This window comes from Chondrus crispus, genomic scaffold (genome assembly GCF_000350225.1).
Source record: "Chondrus crispus Stackhouse genomic scaffold, scaffold_12, whole genome shotgun sequence".
NCBI classification, from domain to species: Eukaryota; Rhodophyta; class Florideophyceae; order Gigartinales; family Gigartinaceae; genus Chondrus; species Chondrus crispus.
In genome coordinates this window covers 326,699-344,130 of record NW_005178992.1, presented here as the reverse complement: position 1 = coordinate 344,130, position 17,432 = coordinate 326,699, and the positions used below count along the sequence as shown (strand labels likewise).

General features: G+C 53.1%; 3 protein-coding genes; all 3 read right to left on the bottom strand.

Annotated features, from left to right (window-relative positions):
• Nucleotides 1–3,494: 3,494 nt before the first annotated feature.
• On the bottom strand, nt 3,495–5,098 carry CHC_T00001952001 (hypothetical protein). XM_005713111.1 is given in 2 exon segments: nt 3,495–3,754; nt 3,755–5,098. 1 exon segment carries the CDS (start codon nt 5,096–5,098, stop codon nt 3,755–3,757), a length of 1,344 nt encoding a protein of 447 aa, XP_005713168.1. The 3' UTR covers nt 3,495–3,754.
• A 2,093-nt stretch (nt 5,099–7,191) lies between these two features.
• CHC_T00001951001 (hypothetical protein) lies at nt 7,192–11,599 on the bottom strand. XM_005713110.1 is given in 6 exon segments: nt 7,192–7,290; nt 7,291–8,790; nt 8,860–9,626; nt 9,690–10,056; nt 10,189–11,225; nt 11,398–11,599. The coding sequence occupies 5 exon segments, from the start codon at nt 11,597–11,599 to the stop codon at nt 7,291–7,293; spliced, it is 3,873 nt and encodes a 1,290-aa protein (XP_005713167.1). The 3' UTR covers nt 7,192–7,290.
• Nucleotides 11,600–13,068: 1,469 nt separating this feature from the next.
• CHC_T00001950001 (hypothetical protein) lies at nt 13,069–13,395 on the bottom strand. The gene has a single exon (XM_005713109.1). The coding sequence runs from the start codon at nt 13,393–13,395 to the stop codon at nt 13,069–13,071; it is 327 nt and encodes a 108-aa protein (XP_005713166.1).
• Nucleotides 13,396–17,432: the final 4,037 nt, after the last annotated feature.

Genomic DNA, 17,432 nt, shown 5'->3' with positions numbered 1-17,432 from the left:
GCGGAGCCTCGGTCGCCGGGGGCGTGGCCGCGTACGGATCCGGCGGTACCGGGTGGTTATCCGCGCCGGCCGTCGCCTGCCCCGCGGCTACAGCCCAGTCGGGGGACCGTCTCATTACGGTCGTCTCGCCGACGTGGGCAGCCGGGGCGGAGCGCAGAGGGCGCGGCAGGGGACCTTGGACGGCGGTAGGGCCGCGCGAGGGAAGGACCCCCGCGCCCGAAGCCCGCACCCGCGGAGCCGCGATGCTCGTCGCGTTTCGACCCCCGGGACCCGCCGCCAGCGCCGGGTGAAAGGTCGGTACCGGCGCGGCTGGCGCCGCAGGGGGCTGAGCCCGAGGGGGGCGACCCCGCTCGGATGATCGGTTATCCATGCGGGGGGAGGACGGTAGGAGGGGGCGAGATTTGGAAGTGGAGGTAATGGGGTGCGTGGTGTGAAGTGAGGTGGGAGAAAAGGAAAGCGTGAGGGGACCCATTGCCGCGCCAGGGGATCCGACGCGGTTAAATACCAAAAACTCCATTGGCTCCCCCATGGAGTAGGCCGCAGCCCGCCCGCGCCCCCGTGGTCGGCGCGGACTTCTCCGTACGGATGGGACACCCTGCCAGCCGGTCATGTCAACCCCCGGCCGCGACGAGGACGTGTTGCGAAGTAAGGAAGGGGGTCTGTGGTACAACTCCACACCGCGACCCCCGGTGGGAGATGAGAACCCCCGAGACGGGCGGTTACTACTGTAGTAATCGTGCACGCGCCCGCTGCGAGCACAGTAGTACCTCCACGGCGTACACGTGACACAACCGTTGGCGCCGGCCGTGGCCACGGGCACACGTGTGCGACCATCCGGTAAGTAATTAGCAATTAGTGGTTAATGGCACAAATTAGCCAATTTAGTACAGTAGCTGGTATACAGTATGTAACAGCTACTGTAGCGGGACAGGTGTCCTGGCGTCCCACTGAGGGGTTAAGACCAGGGGCACCTGCCCCGTTCCAGTAAACGGGGGCAGACTCGCCTCCCTTCCCTTTACGGCTTTTTGCTAACTCCGTCCGGTTTTACCTCTAAGTCTCAGGCTTCTAACCCGTGACCGGCCGTCCGGATCTGACACCACCGACCGGCTGCGCGTCACCGGCCACGTGAGCCTTCCCTCTTTTCGAGTCCTTCCGTACGGTTCGCGCTCGTGTGGGTTACCCAGCGTCGCGCGCTCCCTTACCTCTAACCCCCCTCGTTCCGAGTGGTCGGGACGAAGGTATTTATACCACACCTATACTTCGTAAAGTGAGCCTTTGGTCCGATGCAAGCTGCTGTCCGATGCTTGCTGAGTCTGCATATCACATGCTATTACTCCTGGAGGTCCTCAGCATCTTGGCAGTAAAAAACACTCGAAGACTGGGGCCCCTCTTCTTTAGGCTCATCAGCAGATGATTGAGGAGGCGCTCTTTCCTCCAAAACAATCAAACGGTCTAGCTCTGCCTTCTGCACGCGCTGGAAGAAGATAAGCTTTCGATGTGCAGGGGTCCCCTCCATGCTGAACAGACGCAAGCGGTACTGGCGCTCTTCGATGGCGACGAGGTTCTCCGCAGTCTTCGCTAGCTTCACAGCGGCATCAGCCATCCTCGCCATTGCAGCTGCACCATCCTCGAGTGCCTTTGCCTGACGATTGCGTACGGCCCTGGCCTCTATTCGTGCGGCCCCAGCAGGCCGCTTCTTCCTCACAGCGGCGTCGGCGCTCCCTCCCGAGGTCTCATGAGACTTAACAGCCTCAATCTCTTCCTCGAGCACGATGTCGGCCGCAGGTGACGGTGCGTTAGTCACAATCGCAGATCTAGGACAAGTGCGTGCAGCGAATATCGCACCCATGATGGACGACCAGAGATTGGTGCTGCGAAGAAACGAAAACGCTTTGAGGAAAGGAAAGTAAGCTCCAGGATCTGCAAAGTCCCGGGCAACGTATGCGTAGACGTTGGAGAAGGATGCTCGCTTGTTAAACGCCGCAGTCGTGAAGCGCATAAAGTCTTCCACTGAGAGATCACCTGTACGCTTGAGGGCTTTCGCCGATATGTAGAGGCCCTCAAAGGCCAAGTACTTCTTCTTGACCAGCTTGTATCGCTGCAGGATCGCGCAGCCAGTGCGCTCCTTCATTTAGATACTTTCATCGCAGTTCGCGTCGCGGTCGTCGCACATCTGTTGGTACTTCTTCCCGACTTGCGCCTCGAATAAACTCCGCTTCCTCCCGGCGCCCTTAGACAGGTCTTCGGATGCTTGCACGAACGCTTTGGCAGCGAGGAAGCTCTTCAACGAGCTCCGTGGTTTGCTGGAGCCCATGGTTGGTGCAGCGATGCATCGAGTTGGCGACCAGACGCGGTACCTTTTGTCGATTGTGGCAGTTGAATGCAAAGTAATCATCCCGCGCAATTGTGCGGCAAGAATACGGAGTGCTCATCCCGCGCAATTGTGCGGCAAGCTCTCTCATTGGCCAGGGGTGACTTCTTTTGGCGGTAGCCCTACCCGCCAAAGAGCCTCTCAGCGAAGGATACAGATGAGGCCAAATCGTAAACGATAGTAGTATTTTCGCTGGATACAATTCAGCCCGTTGGATTGGATTCTCAGAAAAGGGATCCAGATATTCCATATTTGGACCCACCTTTCTGGGCTCCAATCCAACTTGTTGGATTGGATTTCGTTTTTCTCATGGGTGGGGTACCCTTTCGCAAAATAAGATCCAACGATTGGATTGGACCCGGATTTTCTGCACCGGTGGGGACGCTCTTAGTAGTAGCCGCGCTCGTTGCACGCAGCGGCGGAGGAAAGGAGTTGCGAGAGCGAGGGGGATGGGGATACTTCGGATGACGAGTCTCGAGACTTTTCGCCGGCGCTGTCGGAGGGTAGCAAGTTACCCCCGAGGGTCGGTCGGGATACCGCCCTCGGATTTTAATATATCCGGATTCCCGCCGGCGCGTCGAACGGATAATTTCCCTTTTTCCCAGATTTAGGGCTAACCAAATAAACTGCAATTTCTATCTTCCCACACACACACACACACACACACACCGTACAACGCATGAAGCCTTCGTCCTACTGTACTCGTTTTCGAGTTGTTGTCCTGTACCGCTTCGTCCTTGCCCTTTCCATTACTCCCTATGGTAACTATCCCCCCCTCCCTCAGGTCCTCAGTCATTCAATTTCTCCATTTCGTTACAAGTTCAGCCAAAAGTGTGACTACCAATAGTGATACATGTCGACGTGTCGAATTTTTAATTCAAACGACTGAAGCGAATGGTGAATGAGGCATGTCCACGTAAGCTTTCCGGTAGACGCGAATCATGGGTGAGTGACAGAATCAATCTTGAACTTTTCTATGGTGTAGGCAATTATTTTGGACTTCCCCTTCCTTCTGGGTATGAGCTGAGGATGTAATCCAGGGTCCACTTGCTCCATCAAACACAAGCGAGGACAAAGAGCAAAAAAGGGAAACTAAAGAAGCATAAATATAAGATATGGAAGATGCTACAGCTAAGAGCTCCCGTGCGGAACGCATAGTTTACAAAACCCCTGTCACAAATTCCACCATTCCAATTAGAAAACCAACAGAACAAAATGTTACGATAAAAATACAAGATACATGTGCAAGCCCCCACCGCGTTTGTCGAAAATATGAGCTTAGCACAATCGAGCGATTTTCTTCCCCTTTTCAGTACAGAAGCAAGAGACCTTTGCCCATATCCCCGTCACGTTTGTCGTGAGACAATGCACATCGCATGGAGGCTACGAAGCCTGCTCACTCGTGTCCTTATCCGTGATGCTTTCGGAATCATCAATTCCTGACTGTGGTTTTCGTATATCCTCGCCGATAGCATCAGAAATCTTCATCGAGTTTTCTAGGATGTTCTTCGTTCGGAGATTCTGCTCTCCCGGGATGAATTCCATGACAGAAATCCATTCTTCCGCAATTGCCTGACGAAGCTCCATAATTTGAAGAGCGATGCCCTTCGGTTGTATGACGAATTCCGGGTTGGTGCGATTTTCAACAGGGCGCTCCATGAGCATTCGAACGAGCTCATCGCCGTCCTTGATTGCACCGTACGAGCTCATAAACTGGAGAAGGTACATGTACTCGTGGTTAGAGCCGCAATCGCGAGTGTATGGCAAAAGCCTGGCAACAGCATGGCCTGTGACGAGTGTTTTCAAAGCTTTGTAGTTCTTGTACCTAAGCGGAGTGTGATCGGTGGTGAACGGGTCCGAGTCAAATACAAGATTCCTCTTCGAATTAAGCTCCTTCTCTGAAGAACACAACATCTTCTCAAAACCAAGCCTCTGAATCTCGAGGTTTTCATGCTTGATACATCCGAGATCTTTTGCCCATTCTCTGGCAAGTTGCAGTTTTACATCCGTAATTCTCTTGGCAATCCTATTAGGTTCGATGGTGAAATAATATTTCCTGCTTATTCGTGAATTACCAATTCTCAGGACGCCCTTCTCGTTCTGTGCTCTACTCATACGGTCAAGATAAGCATCCCCATCCATAAACTTGTCCTCCCGAACTTTTTCGTCGAAGGCATCGAAACTTCTCAGCCATGTACGTCCAGGCCCATCCCCGAGCTCATGCATGTAGTATTGGACAGTGTTGACTGCCCGTCGTGTCAGAAAATCGCGCAGAGTTGCCTCTGCATGACGCTGGAGGTAGGTGTTGCTTGCCGGCGTATCGAGGACCGCTGTGGTCACGTGGACAACGCCAGGCGTACGAGTTGGAGGTGGCTTCAACCGAAGGGATGAAGTAGAGGACTGATGCGACACCGAAGACCTAATACCTAAGAATGAACATACAGGCGCGAAAGCAGGGCTCGGTGGTGACATTGCAGGAAATAAGCAGTGAGGAGAGCGGACGCCGGCGAAGACAAAGCTGAGGAGCGATGGCCTTTGAGAAGGGAAGATTGTGTTTTGGGGGTTCGGATATATTGTCGGAGGGACGGGTGGAAGAAGGATTCGAAATGCTTTGAGTGGGATATTTATTGAAGTGGTGGCGTGTGCACATTCATCGAACAACGCAGGCAGGTGTCGACAAGCGCAGAAATTTGCATGAAATGCGACAATATAACCATGCAAAATCATTGGCTGTCACATGACGCTCCCGATATTGAATACCTCCCAGGCCTTCGTGGCCGCACACACGCACACGTCGCTTCTTTGCAGCGAAGGAAGGAGCGCCGGGGACCCGACTCGCTTGTCCGAGCGAGCACTACCCAATTCGATCCTAGCAAGTGCCTTGAGGCTGGAGAATTGGGTTTCGTTGCGACAGGCAATAAGAGTTGCGGACGTGTTGCTACGTGAATGCCTGTTCGAACGAAAATATCGCAAGGCAGGAGCTTTGCTCCTCCACTAGGCGTTGTGCATGATGTCGCTCTATCTACACGCGTCGAGAACACATGCGCGCAGAAACAGAGAAACATGGCGGCCGTCGCGATGGGGGTGTTGAGTGCGGTAGCCTGAGTACTCTCGCTTGCCTGATTGCATGGTTGAGCGCTGTGGCGTTCATGTCCACATCCAGGAATTATCTCCTTTTTATCAAAAGCTGCCCTATTAGATACTGCAAACAAGGTGCTTACAGTGAAGTACGCAAGTAGGACGGTGCATACATAAAGCCTGCCGACGTGGAAGATGCCAAGGCTTGTACTGCCATTCACGTCTTCTTTCACTTGTCCTTGAGGTGGAACGTGGAGGTCCAGCGCAGCATGCTGGCCGTCGCCTTCATGCAATACACGTCACTCCTATCCAGAGAAGGGATCACTCCTATCCATTCTCTGGTATGAATCCGTCTTTTCGACGTGCCGTATTCTTTTTTTCTGTTGCTGCGCAGAATTGAGACAAGACGATTGTGGCTTTTGCGTACAGTACCCTTGGTACTGTACTGTATCTAATTTTTCCCTACTCGTGAAGTACTACAACTCCCTACTCGTGAAGTACCCTTCTCACAGGCTCAATCTGTGACAAGGCTCAAATTGTGACACCAAAATTATAATGCCGCGCCGCATAGTTTCGCGCATATGATTTTGCTAAACTATTTCGCAACGAATTAAATATATTCGTTTGATGAAACATATTCTCATGCTCTTACAAACGGTCAGTTTTCTGCTCATGCTTTTGCAGAGGTTTCCGTCGCTCCCAATAATGATTATGTGTTGCGCAACATTCTGAGAAAGAATATATGCCTGTCAAAGAACCCCACACCTAAGAAATCTAATAGAAAATTCCTCGCAACAGGAAACGCAGCGACGGTTGGCAATTTGCAGTCTGTTCGTGCTCGTTTGGAGGGGCGGAATCCTCCAAAAGCGCCCGTACCCAACGTTTATCACATTCAGGAGTTTAATGTAGAGAATGATACTGCAAACAAAAAAAAATTGACTCTCAGAAACGTCTGAAAGCGCAGTCTGCGGTGTCGCCTCTCGAAGACATAGTTTGCGACGACTTGCCACTTTCGCAATGGCCAAGAGCCCGAAAACAGCGGATGCAGGTTGAGGAAGGCGAGTTGTTGAGGACCCGCAAGCACACGGCAGCGTCGGCTTTGTTGGGTCTCTCCCATTACAGATGAAGCGTGCAAGACATGAAATTTCTCGTCGTCCCACTTTGACCCTGGCACACTTTGGAGACCAATTCTCCCGTCCAAATAAAGGCAATTTTCTTCGAATACGCACTGCATTCGCATATTTATCATAACTTCTTATGCGTCTCACATTGAGCCAGTGAGAAGGGTACTGTACTACAATTGACCTTTCATCTGCGACGTGAATTAAACTGAATTCTAAAAACTTGTATTCCTTCTCCCGCCCTTCAACCGCTCTGTGAAACCAAATCCTTTCGAAGTCGTTTCAACTCAGAAGATTTTTCTCTAGCTTTGTATCGGGTCCTCTGGTCTTCTGGTCTTCTGTTGTCAAATCAGCTCTGCTAGAAACAGTAGCTTTGCTAGCCGTACCCCAACTACAACCATGAAATACAGTATGATGCGTTCCAAGGGCCGCCCAGTCTGAAATGTGTCTTTACGCGCGCCGCTGTAAGGCTTTGCGCAAGCCACACATCATTCTCCAGCTACTTCGAAGTAGCTCCTTCGAAAAGCAATGACAAAACCTACGATCGGGGTTTTTGTACCGGTCTCCACTGAGAGCTGTTGCGACTCTCCCGTAGAGACTGACATCAAGGCCCGCCTGCAATTATCGCTAACGTATCTGTATTCAAACTGTTTGATTGACAGACGACGTGCTTGGTATATTTATGATGCGAAAAGGATTTGTAAACTGCACAACTGTATTCTAAACATCCGAGAGCTGGTGCTGAACCAGATCGGCGTAGTGGCCGTTCTTTCTAAGTAGCTCACCATGTGTCCCTGACTCTACAATGCGACCTTTCCGCACGACGGCGATTACATCAGCATCCTTGATCGTCGATAATCTATGTGCGACAACAATTGTTGTCCTACCGTCGGAAGCCTTGTCCAAGGCTGCCTGAACTAAGCGCTCACTTGCGCTGTCCAAAGCGCTAGTAGCTTCGTCAAGCAGCAGAACCGGAGGAGCTCTAATCAAACTCCTCGCAATTGCGACACGTTGTCGTTGTCCTCCACTCAATGCATCGCCGCGAGGTCCTACTACTGTGTCATATCCTTGCGGAAGAGCAGACACAAACTCATGGGCATTGGCCTTCTTGGCAGCCTCGATAACATCTGTCATTGTGATCGGTGTGCCGTCTTCGTGGGGAGCACCATACGCTATGTTTTCAAACACAGACCGGTTGAAGAGTTCAGGTTCTTGGGAAACCAAACCAATGTGGTTTCGAAGAGTTGCCACACGTGCTTTCGAGATTTCATGTTCATCGATGTGAATAGTTCCTTCCCGATAAGAGTAAAACCGTTCCAGCAAGGAGATAATAGTACTCTTTCCATGTCCACTTGTTCCGACGAGAGCTAGGGTCTTACCTCTTGAAACGTCGATAGAGAGACCACGCAAGACAGGCACATCTGGACGGCGAGGGTATTCAAAATAAACTTTCTTGGAGGACACATCACCGGCAACGTGATCAACGTCTTCTCCATCCTTGCTGGTGGGGTCGATCTCGCTCTCTCGGTCCAGAAGTCGGTAAATGTGCGTGGCCCCGATTTGGGAAGCGCCAACATCAGGAGCGAACACGGAAACGTTGCCGAACGTGATAGCAGCAAACAGAATAGCCATTGAAGACAAAAGCATTTCCTTAAACGAGCATCTCCCATCGCGCACGAAGTTGCCACCTGCCTTGAATGTTGCATACCAAAGCAAGTACTGGCAGAACTCAGAGAAACCGAAAGCGATAGCAGTAACGACAGCTTTGCGCAGCTTATCGCGCCTGGTTTTGTGAATCATCTTGCTATATCGAGAGGCGAAGTAATCCTCCAGTCCAAGAGTTCTAACCGTAGCAATGTTGTCGACAGCTTCAGCTGCAACCACGTTCGCCTGTGCGAAGTCCTTACGGGCTCCAGAGTCAATGCCAGCAGAGGCCTGCATCTCAAAGTAACCACCCAATGCAATTCCAGGAATGATGGCAAGGACAACAAGGGTAAGTTCCCAGCAGTTCACAAATGCAATCGTAAGTCCCGCTACCAGCGCACCAAGCACATTGACACCAACGCCAAAGAGGTCACCCGTTAGACCCTTGATAGCACCGGCATCCGAAGAAAGGCGCCCTGCCAGTGCACCAACAGAGTTTTCCTCCATGTCGAAGTAGCCCATCTCCTGTCTCAGGAGTGCACGGAAAGCATCAGAACGAATGCGCCTCGTCAGCTTCTCTCCTGATACTCCAAGAACGCCGTGCTGGAAAGCGTTGCCAATGAAAGCCACGGCGGCGATGGCGACGAAAGATAGGGCCCAAACCCGTACATCAGATGGATCGTTTTCCGTGAGCATGATCTCAACGAGTTCCGTCAGCGAGATCGCCGCAATTGGCCACACCACACCAACTGCAACGGCACCCAAGATTCCGATGAACATGTAGGAGAACTCACCCTTGTTCATCTTCACGGTTCTCCAGAAAACCCCCTTATCCACAGCTGCAAGAGCCTTTTCTTCTTCTACCGCAAGGGCGTCTCGTACAGATGTAGAATGAGCCGTTTTACTCATAGACTTCTGCGCCGCCAGTACAGGAGCTAATTTTGAATCGCTGTCATCCTCTGTCTCCGCTTCCTTCTCTTTCTGCATTTTATCCCGTTGGACATTCTGCAGATCATGAACGGCACGGTAAAAGCCTCCCTCGCGCCTCACCAGCTCATCATGAGGTCCTCTCTCAACCACCTTTCCTCCATCCACACAAGAAATGTTGTCAGCGTTACGGATCGTACTGAGCCGATGAGCAATGGTGACAGTGGTCCTGCCGGCAGCAGCCTTGTCGAGGGCGTCTTGGACCAGCCTTTCGCTAGCTGTGTCAAGTGCGGCGGTTGACTCATCAAGAATGAGAAGCTTTGGATTGCGAATCAGGGCACGAGCGATACAGACTCGCTGTTTCTGACCGCCACTCAGCATCGCACCGCGCTCCCCAAGCATTGTGTCATAGCCCTCTGGTAGCTTTATAATGAAGTTGTGAGCGTTTGCGAGCTTTGCTGCTTCAATGATATCGTCGTTTGTAACTTCGCGGCGGGAAAAAATCTTCTTTCCGGTGATTGGGTCTGTCGAAATATCCAGGCCAGCACCGAGTGCAATATTATCCCGGATGGAAAGCATGAACAGAGATGGCATCTGAGCCACAACACCGATCTGGGAGCGCAACCAGCGGACATTCAACTCCCGGATGTCTACACCATCTAGACGAACAGACCCTGCGATAGGATCATAAAAACGCTGAATCATCCTGGCGAGAGTACTCTTTCCACATCCAGATTTGCCCACGAAAGCCTCAGAAGTGCCTGCCGCGATATCTAAATTGAAGTTGTCAAGTACGAGGGCGGAGACCCCTTCCTCAGTGATTCTCTTCGGATAGTTGAAGTCGAGGTTCTCAAAAGTAACGTGCCCGGTGGTTGGCTCGGTAGGGATGAGTCCGTCGTCATTTTGAGGGTCGATCTCGCTGATGCGGTCAATGATCTCGAAAACTCGTGGAGCAGCCGCACGGGCGACACCGAAAGACTTGATAGCTGGTCCTGCAGTCCCTAGAGAGCTGGCGCCAAGGGTGATGGCAAAAAACGTGAGAAGAACATCACCTGGAGACATCTCGGGTTCTATCTCGGGATCAGAAACACGAGCCAGGTTTGCACCCACAAAGAAGGCGAGACCATACGTGCTTAAGATGCAAAACATGGCAGTTCCCAAGCCAAAGCCCGAGGCAATTGCGGCTTTAACGCTGGCGATGTAAGCCTTGTCGAGGCTCTTTTCATACCTACGGAGCTCATCCTCCTGACCACCAAAAGCGGTGACTGTACGTATGAGCGAAAAGACTTCCTGAGCGACACCACCAGCCTCTCCGTATGCACCAAGACCGTCACCAGTGGCGTCGGCTGAGGCGTTTCCAAAGACAGCACCGGCGACAAGAAGAATGGGAGTGACACCAAGGATCAGAAGCGTAAGCTTCCAGCCGTATGCAAAGCCAACAATGACGCCTGTGACGAACGTGGTGAAATACTGGACGGCGGTACAGAGCTTGTCCCCTATGCCGCCTTGAATGAGATTGACGTCTGAGATGACGATGTGTGTGAGAGACCCAGCTTCGCTATCATCATAAAAGTTGCAATCCTGTCTGGTAAGGTTGTCGAAAAACTTCTTCCTAAGGTCATTACCGATGCGATTCGCGGCTATAACTGAGAGACTCAACTGGAGAAAAGACAAGGCGAAAGCGACGATTGCAAGGTACAGGAAGAGATTAACCTTTGATGCAATGCTGTCCGAAATATCGATGTCCGATTCGATGGCGCCTGCCGTCAAGAACGGGCCGAACTGGTCGACGACATCGCCGAAGATGACAGTGAGGATGGGGAGCAGGGTGCCGTGACCAATTGCTGCTAGGAGCGCCAACCCCAACATGAGTTTATCTGCGTTGGAGGCGTACCGGAAGAGCCTGATGTAAGGAACGGGAGGGTACTTCCTCTCTTCCTCGGGCACCTTCTCCTTGCGTGCCCAGAACTTCCATTTCGGAGGGGCGGATGAGGGCTTGAGATCCGAGTCCCCTGGTTCCATGGTGAATGGCGTGCGGAGTGCAGTGAGAAAAGATAGTTTCCGGTTTGGTACGAGGGGACAAGCTTTAGACGCCCGGTTTGTTTAGGGACTGTATATATACCGTAGAGTGGAATTCTGGCCCCGAGACCCGGCGAAACGAATCGAAATGGGCTTTCGTTCTGCCCGCGCGATGTCGCTCGGAAAACGTATGCAGTTGTTTCTCTCTGGACGATGTCATCTCTTCCTGTACCGCACCATGCGCCAGCCCGGCTCTACTGAGTGGCCAATCTCCCGGACACCACGTTTTGCATTGATCGTCAACTACTGCACTGTACGTGCACCCAGGCGTCGTTTTGATGGCAATCCCCCGCAGCGGTCGTTCAATGCATGCGTGGCGATTTTGCCTCAGCCAATCACATTCCCATCCTCCGCCATCATGGCAATTCACATTTTGCATACCTCGGAAGTCACCATCTCATTCGGCGCAGTCGTCCAAGTATGAGACCGGTCGTCTGTTATTAACAGTATCATTGGCTGCCCACATCCTCTTGCAGCGCCAATCCGCGAGGGGCTCCACTGCCATGGGATCGCCCAAATCAGTTGCTGCGCTGTGGAGTCTACCCGTTTTGCCCCCATTTTGAGGATTCAAAGCACCACCGGGCCCCAATTGGTTCGCTGCTGCCTTATGCGGTATCGTGAGCCTGCGCCGGGGCGCCAGCACAGCATCACCCGAACTCAAGTTAATGACCTCCCTTTCTATGCAGCGCCAGCCTCCATCCCGCGCACGCACACGCCGCGGGATGGCGCTACGGGATGGCAGTGCCATCCCGGTGTGGGTCCCACACCAGCCAAAGCTGTTTCCTGCCGTGACTCATCACGCTCGGGAGCCATTGCAATCTTGATTGAGCTCATTATTCTCCTCGTCGCAACGTATGCACGCTGCTTGTCGAAGCTGTCAGACCTCGCTTTCGTATGTGCTGCTGTGACACCGACTCCAAGCACGCGTGAGAAAGAGTACAGCACACGATCCCCACGTATGGCTGTTTTTGCTAATAAAAGTCCAGCTCCCCTGCCGCGTTCTTGCATCTCTACTGCTCTTCGCTTCTGACTCACATCCGACGTCGTCTTATTTCTGTACCAAGGGCACGTTACGATACCGTCCCTGTACCGTAGTTAACTTGCTGTAGTTCCCGTACTTCTCGTTTACAACGCACAACATTCAAATTCCTCTTCCACGCCTATAGTTGGCCGACACAGCCCTAGCGCCTCCCACATACAAAGTGCTCTTGCCCCCGCCCGCCCTGTTTCCACCCCTGACCCACCCCTGACACACTTATGTCATGGGGCATAAACGTTCCATCTCCGACGTCTCTCTGCTGTAGAAAGTGAACCTCATTTGTCCATTCGACAACTTTTTCCGTCCCAGGCTCATTTCCCCGATCCGCCTGAAGGGTAGGCGGTGTCTGATTGTCAACGAGTGTCTTTCCACACCCCTCCACTCGGCACATCCTAGACAGTCCACACCCGAGCCCTGTCTCCTACGACGCAGGTACCAATACGGCGCTACACAGTTTTTTGGGAACGACGGCGGAGGGGATATGGGCTTTGGACCACGATTTATCTCAATCCAAACGCCTGAGAGCATCTCTACCGGCAATCAAAAATTTAATCTACTTTAACGCATGAAAGGGGAAGGCTGTGAGACGACTGCTCCAGACGGAACCAGAAGGCCATAGTTGAGCTAGCGCTGGGCTTGGTTACTTGAACCACCCGCGGCCGCTTTGTTGCTGGCCCTCCTCGTCTCCGAGAATCTGGATCTATTTCGTCTCTTCTTACCAGACGATGCGATGAATACAACCAGGCGCAAATCAGAAACGCCCAGAAATGTACCACGATCCCCAATGCAGGCTTTCACTGAGTCCGCACTCAGGCGGAGGAGAATTCATCCATGCAATCGGTGACTGTTTGATGCAAAGACAAGACAGAAGTACTACGAAGGATGTTTGGTGTGCCTTCAAGTGTTGCAACGAATACCCCATGGGGCAGGCTAAGACGAGCTCGAGGGTAGCAGGCCCAGATTTTACGTGGCGCAAGATGACCTTTTCGCAATCGAGATGCTTTTGGGCATCGCGAAAGTTGCGGATACGACGCGGCAGGTCGCCAGTGCAGGCAAAGCGGGCTGCATTCGCCTCGACGTGACGCCAGTACTTGGAAGCGAGCTCCAGGTCGCCGAGAACATGGATAGCGTTGCATATGGCAGAAGGTATGCAGAGTTCGGGGTCGTCACGAGACCTCACGATGCCTAACGACGGCAGACAGAATAGGGGCTTGAGGCTGTTAGATCTACGTCCCGCCCGTGGAGCATCTTACAGGCCCAACCTGAGTTGCGGGAACAAAATAGGTCGACGGCCATGTGTGCAAGGACGCGATCTCGACCCCCGAACTGGAAGAGGTCGTCTTCCACTCGGTGCTCAGTTCTCTCTCCGAAGCCGATGATCTTGAGGGTGTAAAGTAATATGCGGTGCCTCTGCTTGGGGGCCGGATCAACGCCGTAGTATGTTCCATCTTGGTCCAAACAAATCTGTTCGATATCCTGTTCGTCCTCAGAGAAGGTGCGGTACCAGTGGCAATCACTGACGGACTCGGTTAGGCCAAGCCGTTACGCATCGTCACAAGTTACTTCTACGGTCGCCCTCCAGACTAAGTAGTCCTTGATGTAGTGACTGAGAAGTTTTACAAATTCTTGAGCCGTGACGCTGTAGCGACGGCTACGCCCCCTTAACCAGATGTGGAAGTTAGCACTATCAACCGGGAAACAGGGGTCCGCACGACTTTCTCAGGGTTCGGCCTCGAAGAGCGTTCTTAAATCATTAGGTCTCTCCCGTAACGCGTTTGACGTGCAGCGGCCGGTGCAATCTGTTTCCTTGGAGCCTTGTCGCCGGTACTCCTCCTGGCTGTATGCTTGGTTTTGGCCATAGCTCCTTTCGTGAGAAAGAGAGAAGGGAAGGCGACAGCGCACGGGGACTAAAACCCCACCTGCGCGCAACTCGAGCCTTTTGCGCACGAGGAAAGAGGAGAGTGCACGGGTACTATAACCCCACCTGTGCGCTGCACGACTCTGCGTGATCGGGACTGCGGGGCAAAAGCACGGGAGGGGGACGATGAGCTGAAAGACCACCGTGTGCGGGCGAGGAGTACAGCCGAGTAGGAGTCCGAAGAACGCAGGAAGAAGATTATGAGCTGGAAGACCACGGTATGCGGGCGACGAGTAGAGTCGGGGATGAGTACAAAGAAATCTGGAGCGACACGATGCGTTGGAAGAGAGGAGATGCTGATGGTGTGTGGCAGAGGGCGACGCACTCTTCAGTACCTGGGCGCCACCCGGATCTGGGCGGACTGGAAGCAACAAAACCTCCAAAATAATGGTGCCCGGCGGGCCCGCGGCTTGGTATGGAAAGGGGGCCGTGTGGCTCGGTTTTATGCGATTACAAAACATTTGATTTTAGAATTGTAATTGGTTTTATTGAAAATTAGGGAGTGTTTTGGAGCCTTCCAGACGCTCGAGGGGAAGCGATAGAAGGGGAAGCTCCATGCCCTGGCCTGGGAGGAAAAAGGTAGCTGAGCTAAGGAAGAAAACGTGAACAAAAAGTAAGGCGAACAGACTGTAGTAGGACGCGAAACGTGGTCACGTGCCAAAACAGGGGTCGTTTGAAGGTTCGTGTACTATGTAGCTAGGGGAAGTGGTAGAGGCTTTCGGGCGACTGTAGAACCTAGTTGTGCTCGCGAACCACGGAAACTAGAAGCGAACGACGCGGTGCTCTCGGCCCAGCGGGGCTAACACACGGCCAGCGAAGCGTGCGCGCGAGCGGGAAGGCAACACGTGACGTGGCCAAGAGAGTCCTAGGGCGCGAGCGAGGAGAACGAGAGAGCGTGAACGAGAAGAAGTTAGTTAGTACCCCGCAAAACCAAGAACGAGAGTCGCGTCCTTGGTCCTTGGTTCCTTGTGCCCAAATCCACCCGGCGCAAGCACTAACGACACTATATACTGTACTTAGATCGTGGATCGAGATGTAACGGTTAGAGCTCACGGGGCCGTGTTATAGTACACACGTGTACAGGCGCGGTAGTAAGTCCACGTGTGCGCGTGTCGAAAGACAATGTCGAAAGGCGGGTGTAAATGGGCTTAGTTATCAGACGCATGAGACATGGTTACACGTGCGCAAGGAGACAGTGAGCGGGATGTCGCAGGCGGGCACGATCCTCCTTCCGTTGGAGTTTGGGTGGGAAGCGGAGCTGCACGCAACCTTGGCAAAGGCAACAGGATACGGCACCAAAAGGATACCTCCAGGTCGTCGAGACTCCCTTTCGCGCAGGGCAGCTCGCTCCACCTGTATTTATTTCTCTCGACCCGGGCCCTTCGGCCGCTCCTCGCACCCCTTCATCCATCTCGTAGTTCTATCGTCAGGTCGAAGCTCCTCGCGTTCGCACCTCGAATCTACTTCGGAGTCTAATTCTCGAATGGGATTTTCATTCCCATTCAGCTCGCTTTCCCGCACTTTCGTCTTCTTCACGTTCTTTGAACACGCAGCTGAAAGTGCACATCCCTGGAACGACACTGTCTGACATCCGCAAACCTGGATACCTTGCCAGAGATACATTCTGTCCACGTATCCCACGTGTGTATCTTACATTAGTACTGTACGTCAGGGTACTTGATGTATCTAGATACACATGTACGCGAGTCACGCGAAAAATAATACTAGAGTGGTACGGGTTTATACCACATGGCCCCCCCTCAGACGTGGACGCCCCTGTCCACGCCAGGAAGGGCTGCCACCTGTGTCCGTGATTAGGGGTGCAAGTACACGTAAAAAGCGCGGGATACAGTTTTAGCTCGTGATGGCACGGTAGATAGCGTGATTATGAACGCGGAATTTGTGCACGAAATGTGGTGGTCCTCTGTGTCACGTGTTTTTTCTCGATGTTTCAGATTTCCCGCGAAAACAATTTTGCCCGAAATTTTGTGTATGATAAAAATATCTTGCAGCGCGTCCAACAGACTTGATGATTTTTCGTTTTGCACGGACACACCGGCGTCCCTGGATTATAGGGTCGCACAGTGCGTCGCGATGAGCGTGGCGCCGCCCTCCGCATCACGCTATTATCACGAAAAACGAGCGAGCGTGGTTCAAGAGCCAGATCTTGTGGTACGGAGTGGAACATGGTTCGAGGTAGTCGGGCAGGCGTGGGCTCGTCGAGACGCACAACTGAGCAAGGCGAAGAAGGTCTCACGGGTGTCGAAGTCGCGGTCCTGACAGGCGGGAAAGGGGAGGTGACGAGCTTTGGGCATACCGGTCCGGCACACCTCGGGGCCGCACCCGTTGCTGGCGTCGACGCGCTTGCATCCGTGGGCGTGGCAGAAGATCGTGAGGTGAGTGTGGGAGGCGCCAAGGATCCTTGGGCTCGTGCGCTTCGTGGAAAATCCTTGCAAACACGGAGACGAGTGTTCGAGACGTGGAAGTTCAAGAACCGGAAGGCCTGCTTGGGACCCCGACACGAATGGGAGTCTAAGTCACGAAGACTTGGGGGAAGGCTGGTCGCAGTATACGAGGAAGTCTGGCTCGTTTTCGTGGGATGACTTGGTCAACACGGGAAGACGGGACGCGCAGCTAATTCGCGATTGCACCAAGGACGAGAGTGTTTGGTCGGGGCGGCCACGTGCTCGGTGGCTCTCGATCTTTGCCACCGGGTACCAGATTCCAAGGAGCTTGGTATCAGATCGAGTTTTCGCGGAATCTAGCTCTGATGCGTCGTACGTGACTGCGATGAACAAGCACTTGCGTGGTGATCTCGACAAGCCGCCCATCACGTCGCCGAGGATTTGGAATTACTCGCTTCCCTCCGTGGAAACTTCGAGGGCTCGTGCCCTCATCCAAGAGTATCGTTGTACGTGGTCGTTGTTCGTGGGGTTCAGGTCGATCATCTCGTTTACGGGCTACGATGTCCTTCGCGTGAATGACAGTCCCGGTTCAAGGTACAAAGTATGCACGGTGCAAGGGCGGCAGAAGCTCACGCTTTTTCACGGATCTCCGACTTGGTTGCCGCCTCCAGAAGTGGCACTCAGAGCAACTGGCGTTCACGGGCTTGCCATCAAGATTCCTCGAGTCCTTCACTATATCGGTAGTGCGTGCGCCAGTCTTCACGATTTCCCGGGAATCAGAGGCGTCGGTCGGCGGTTGGAATCGTGCAAGCGTCTAGAGATGCTTCACGCCACGATTTGTGCACGACGA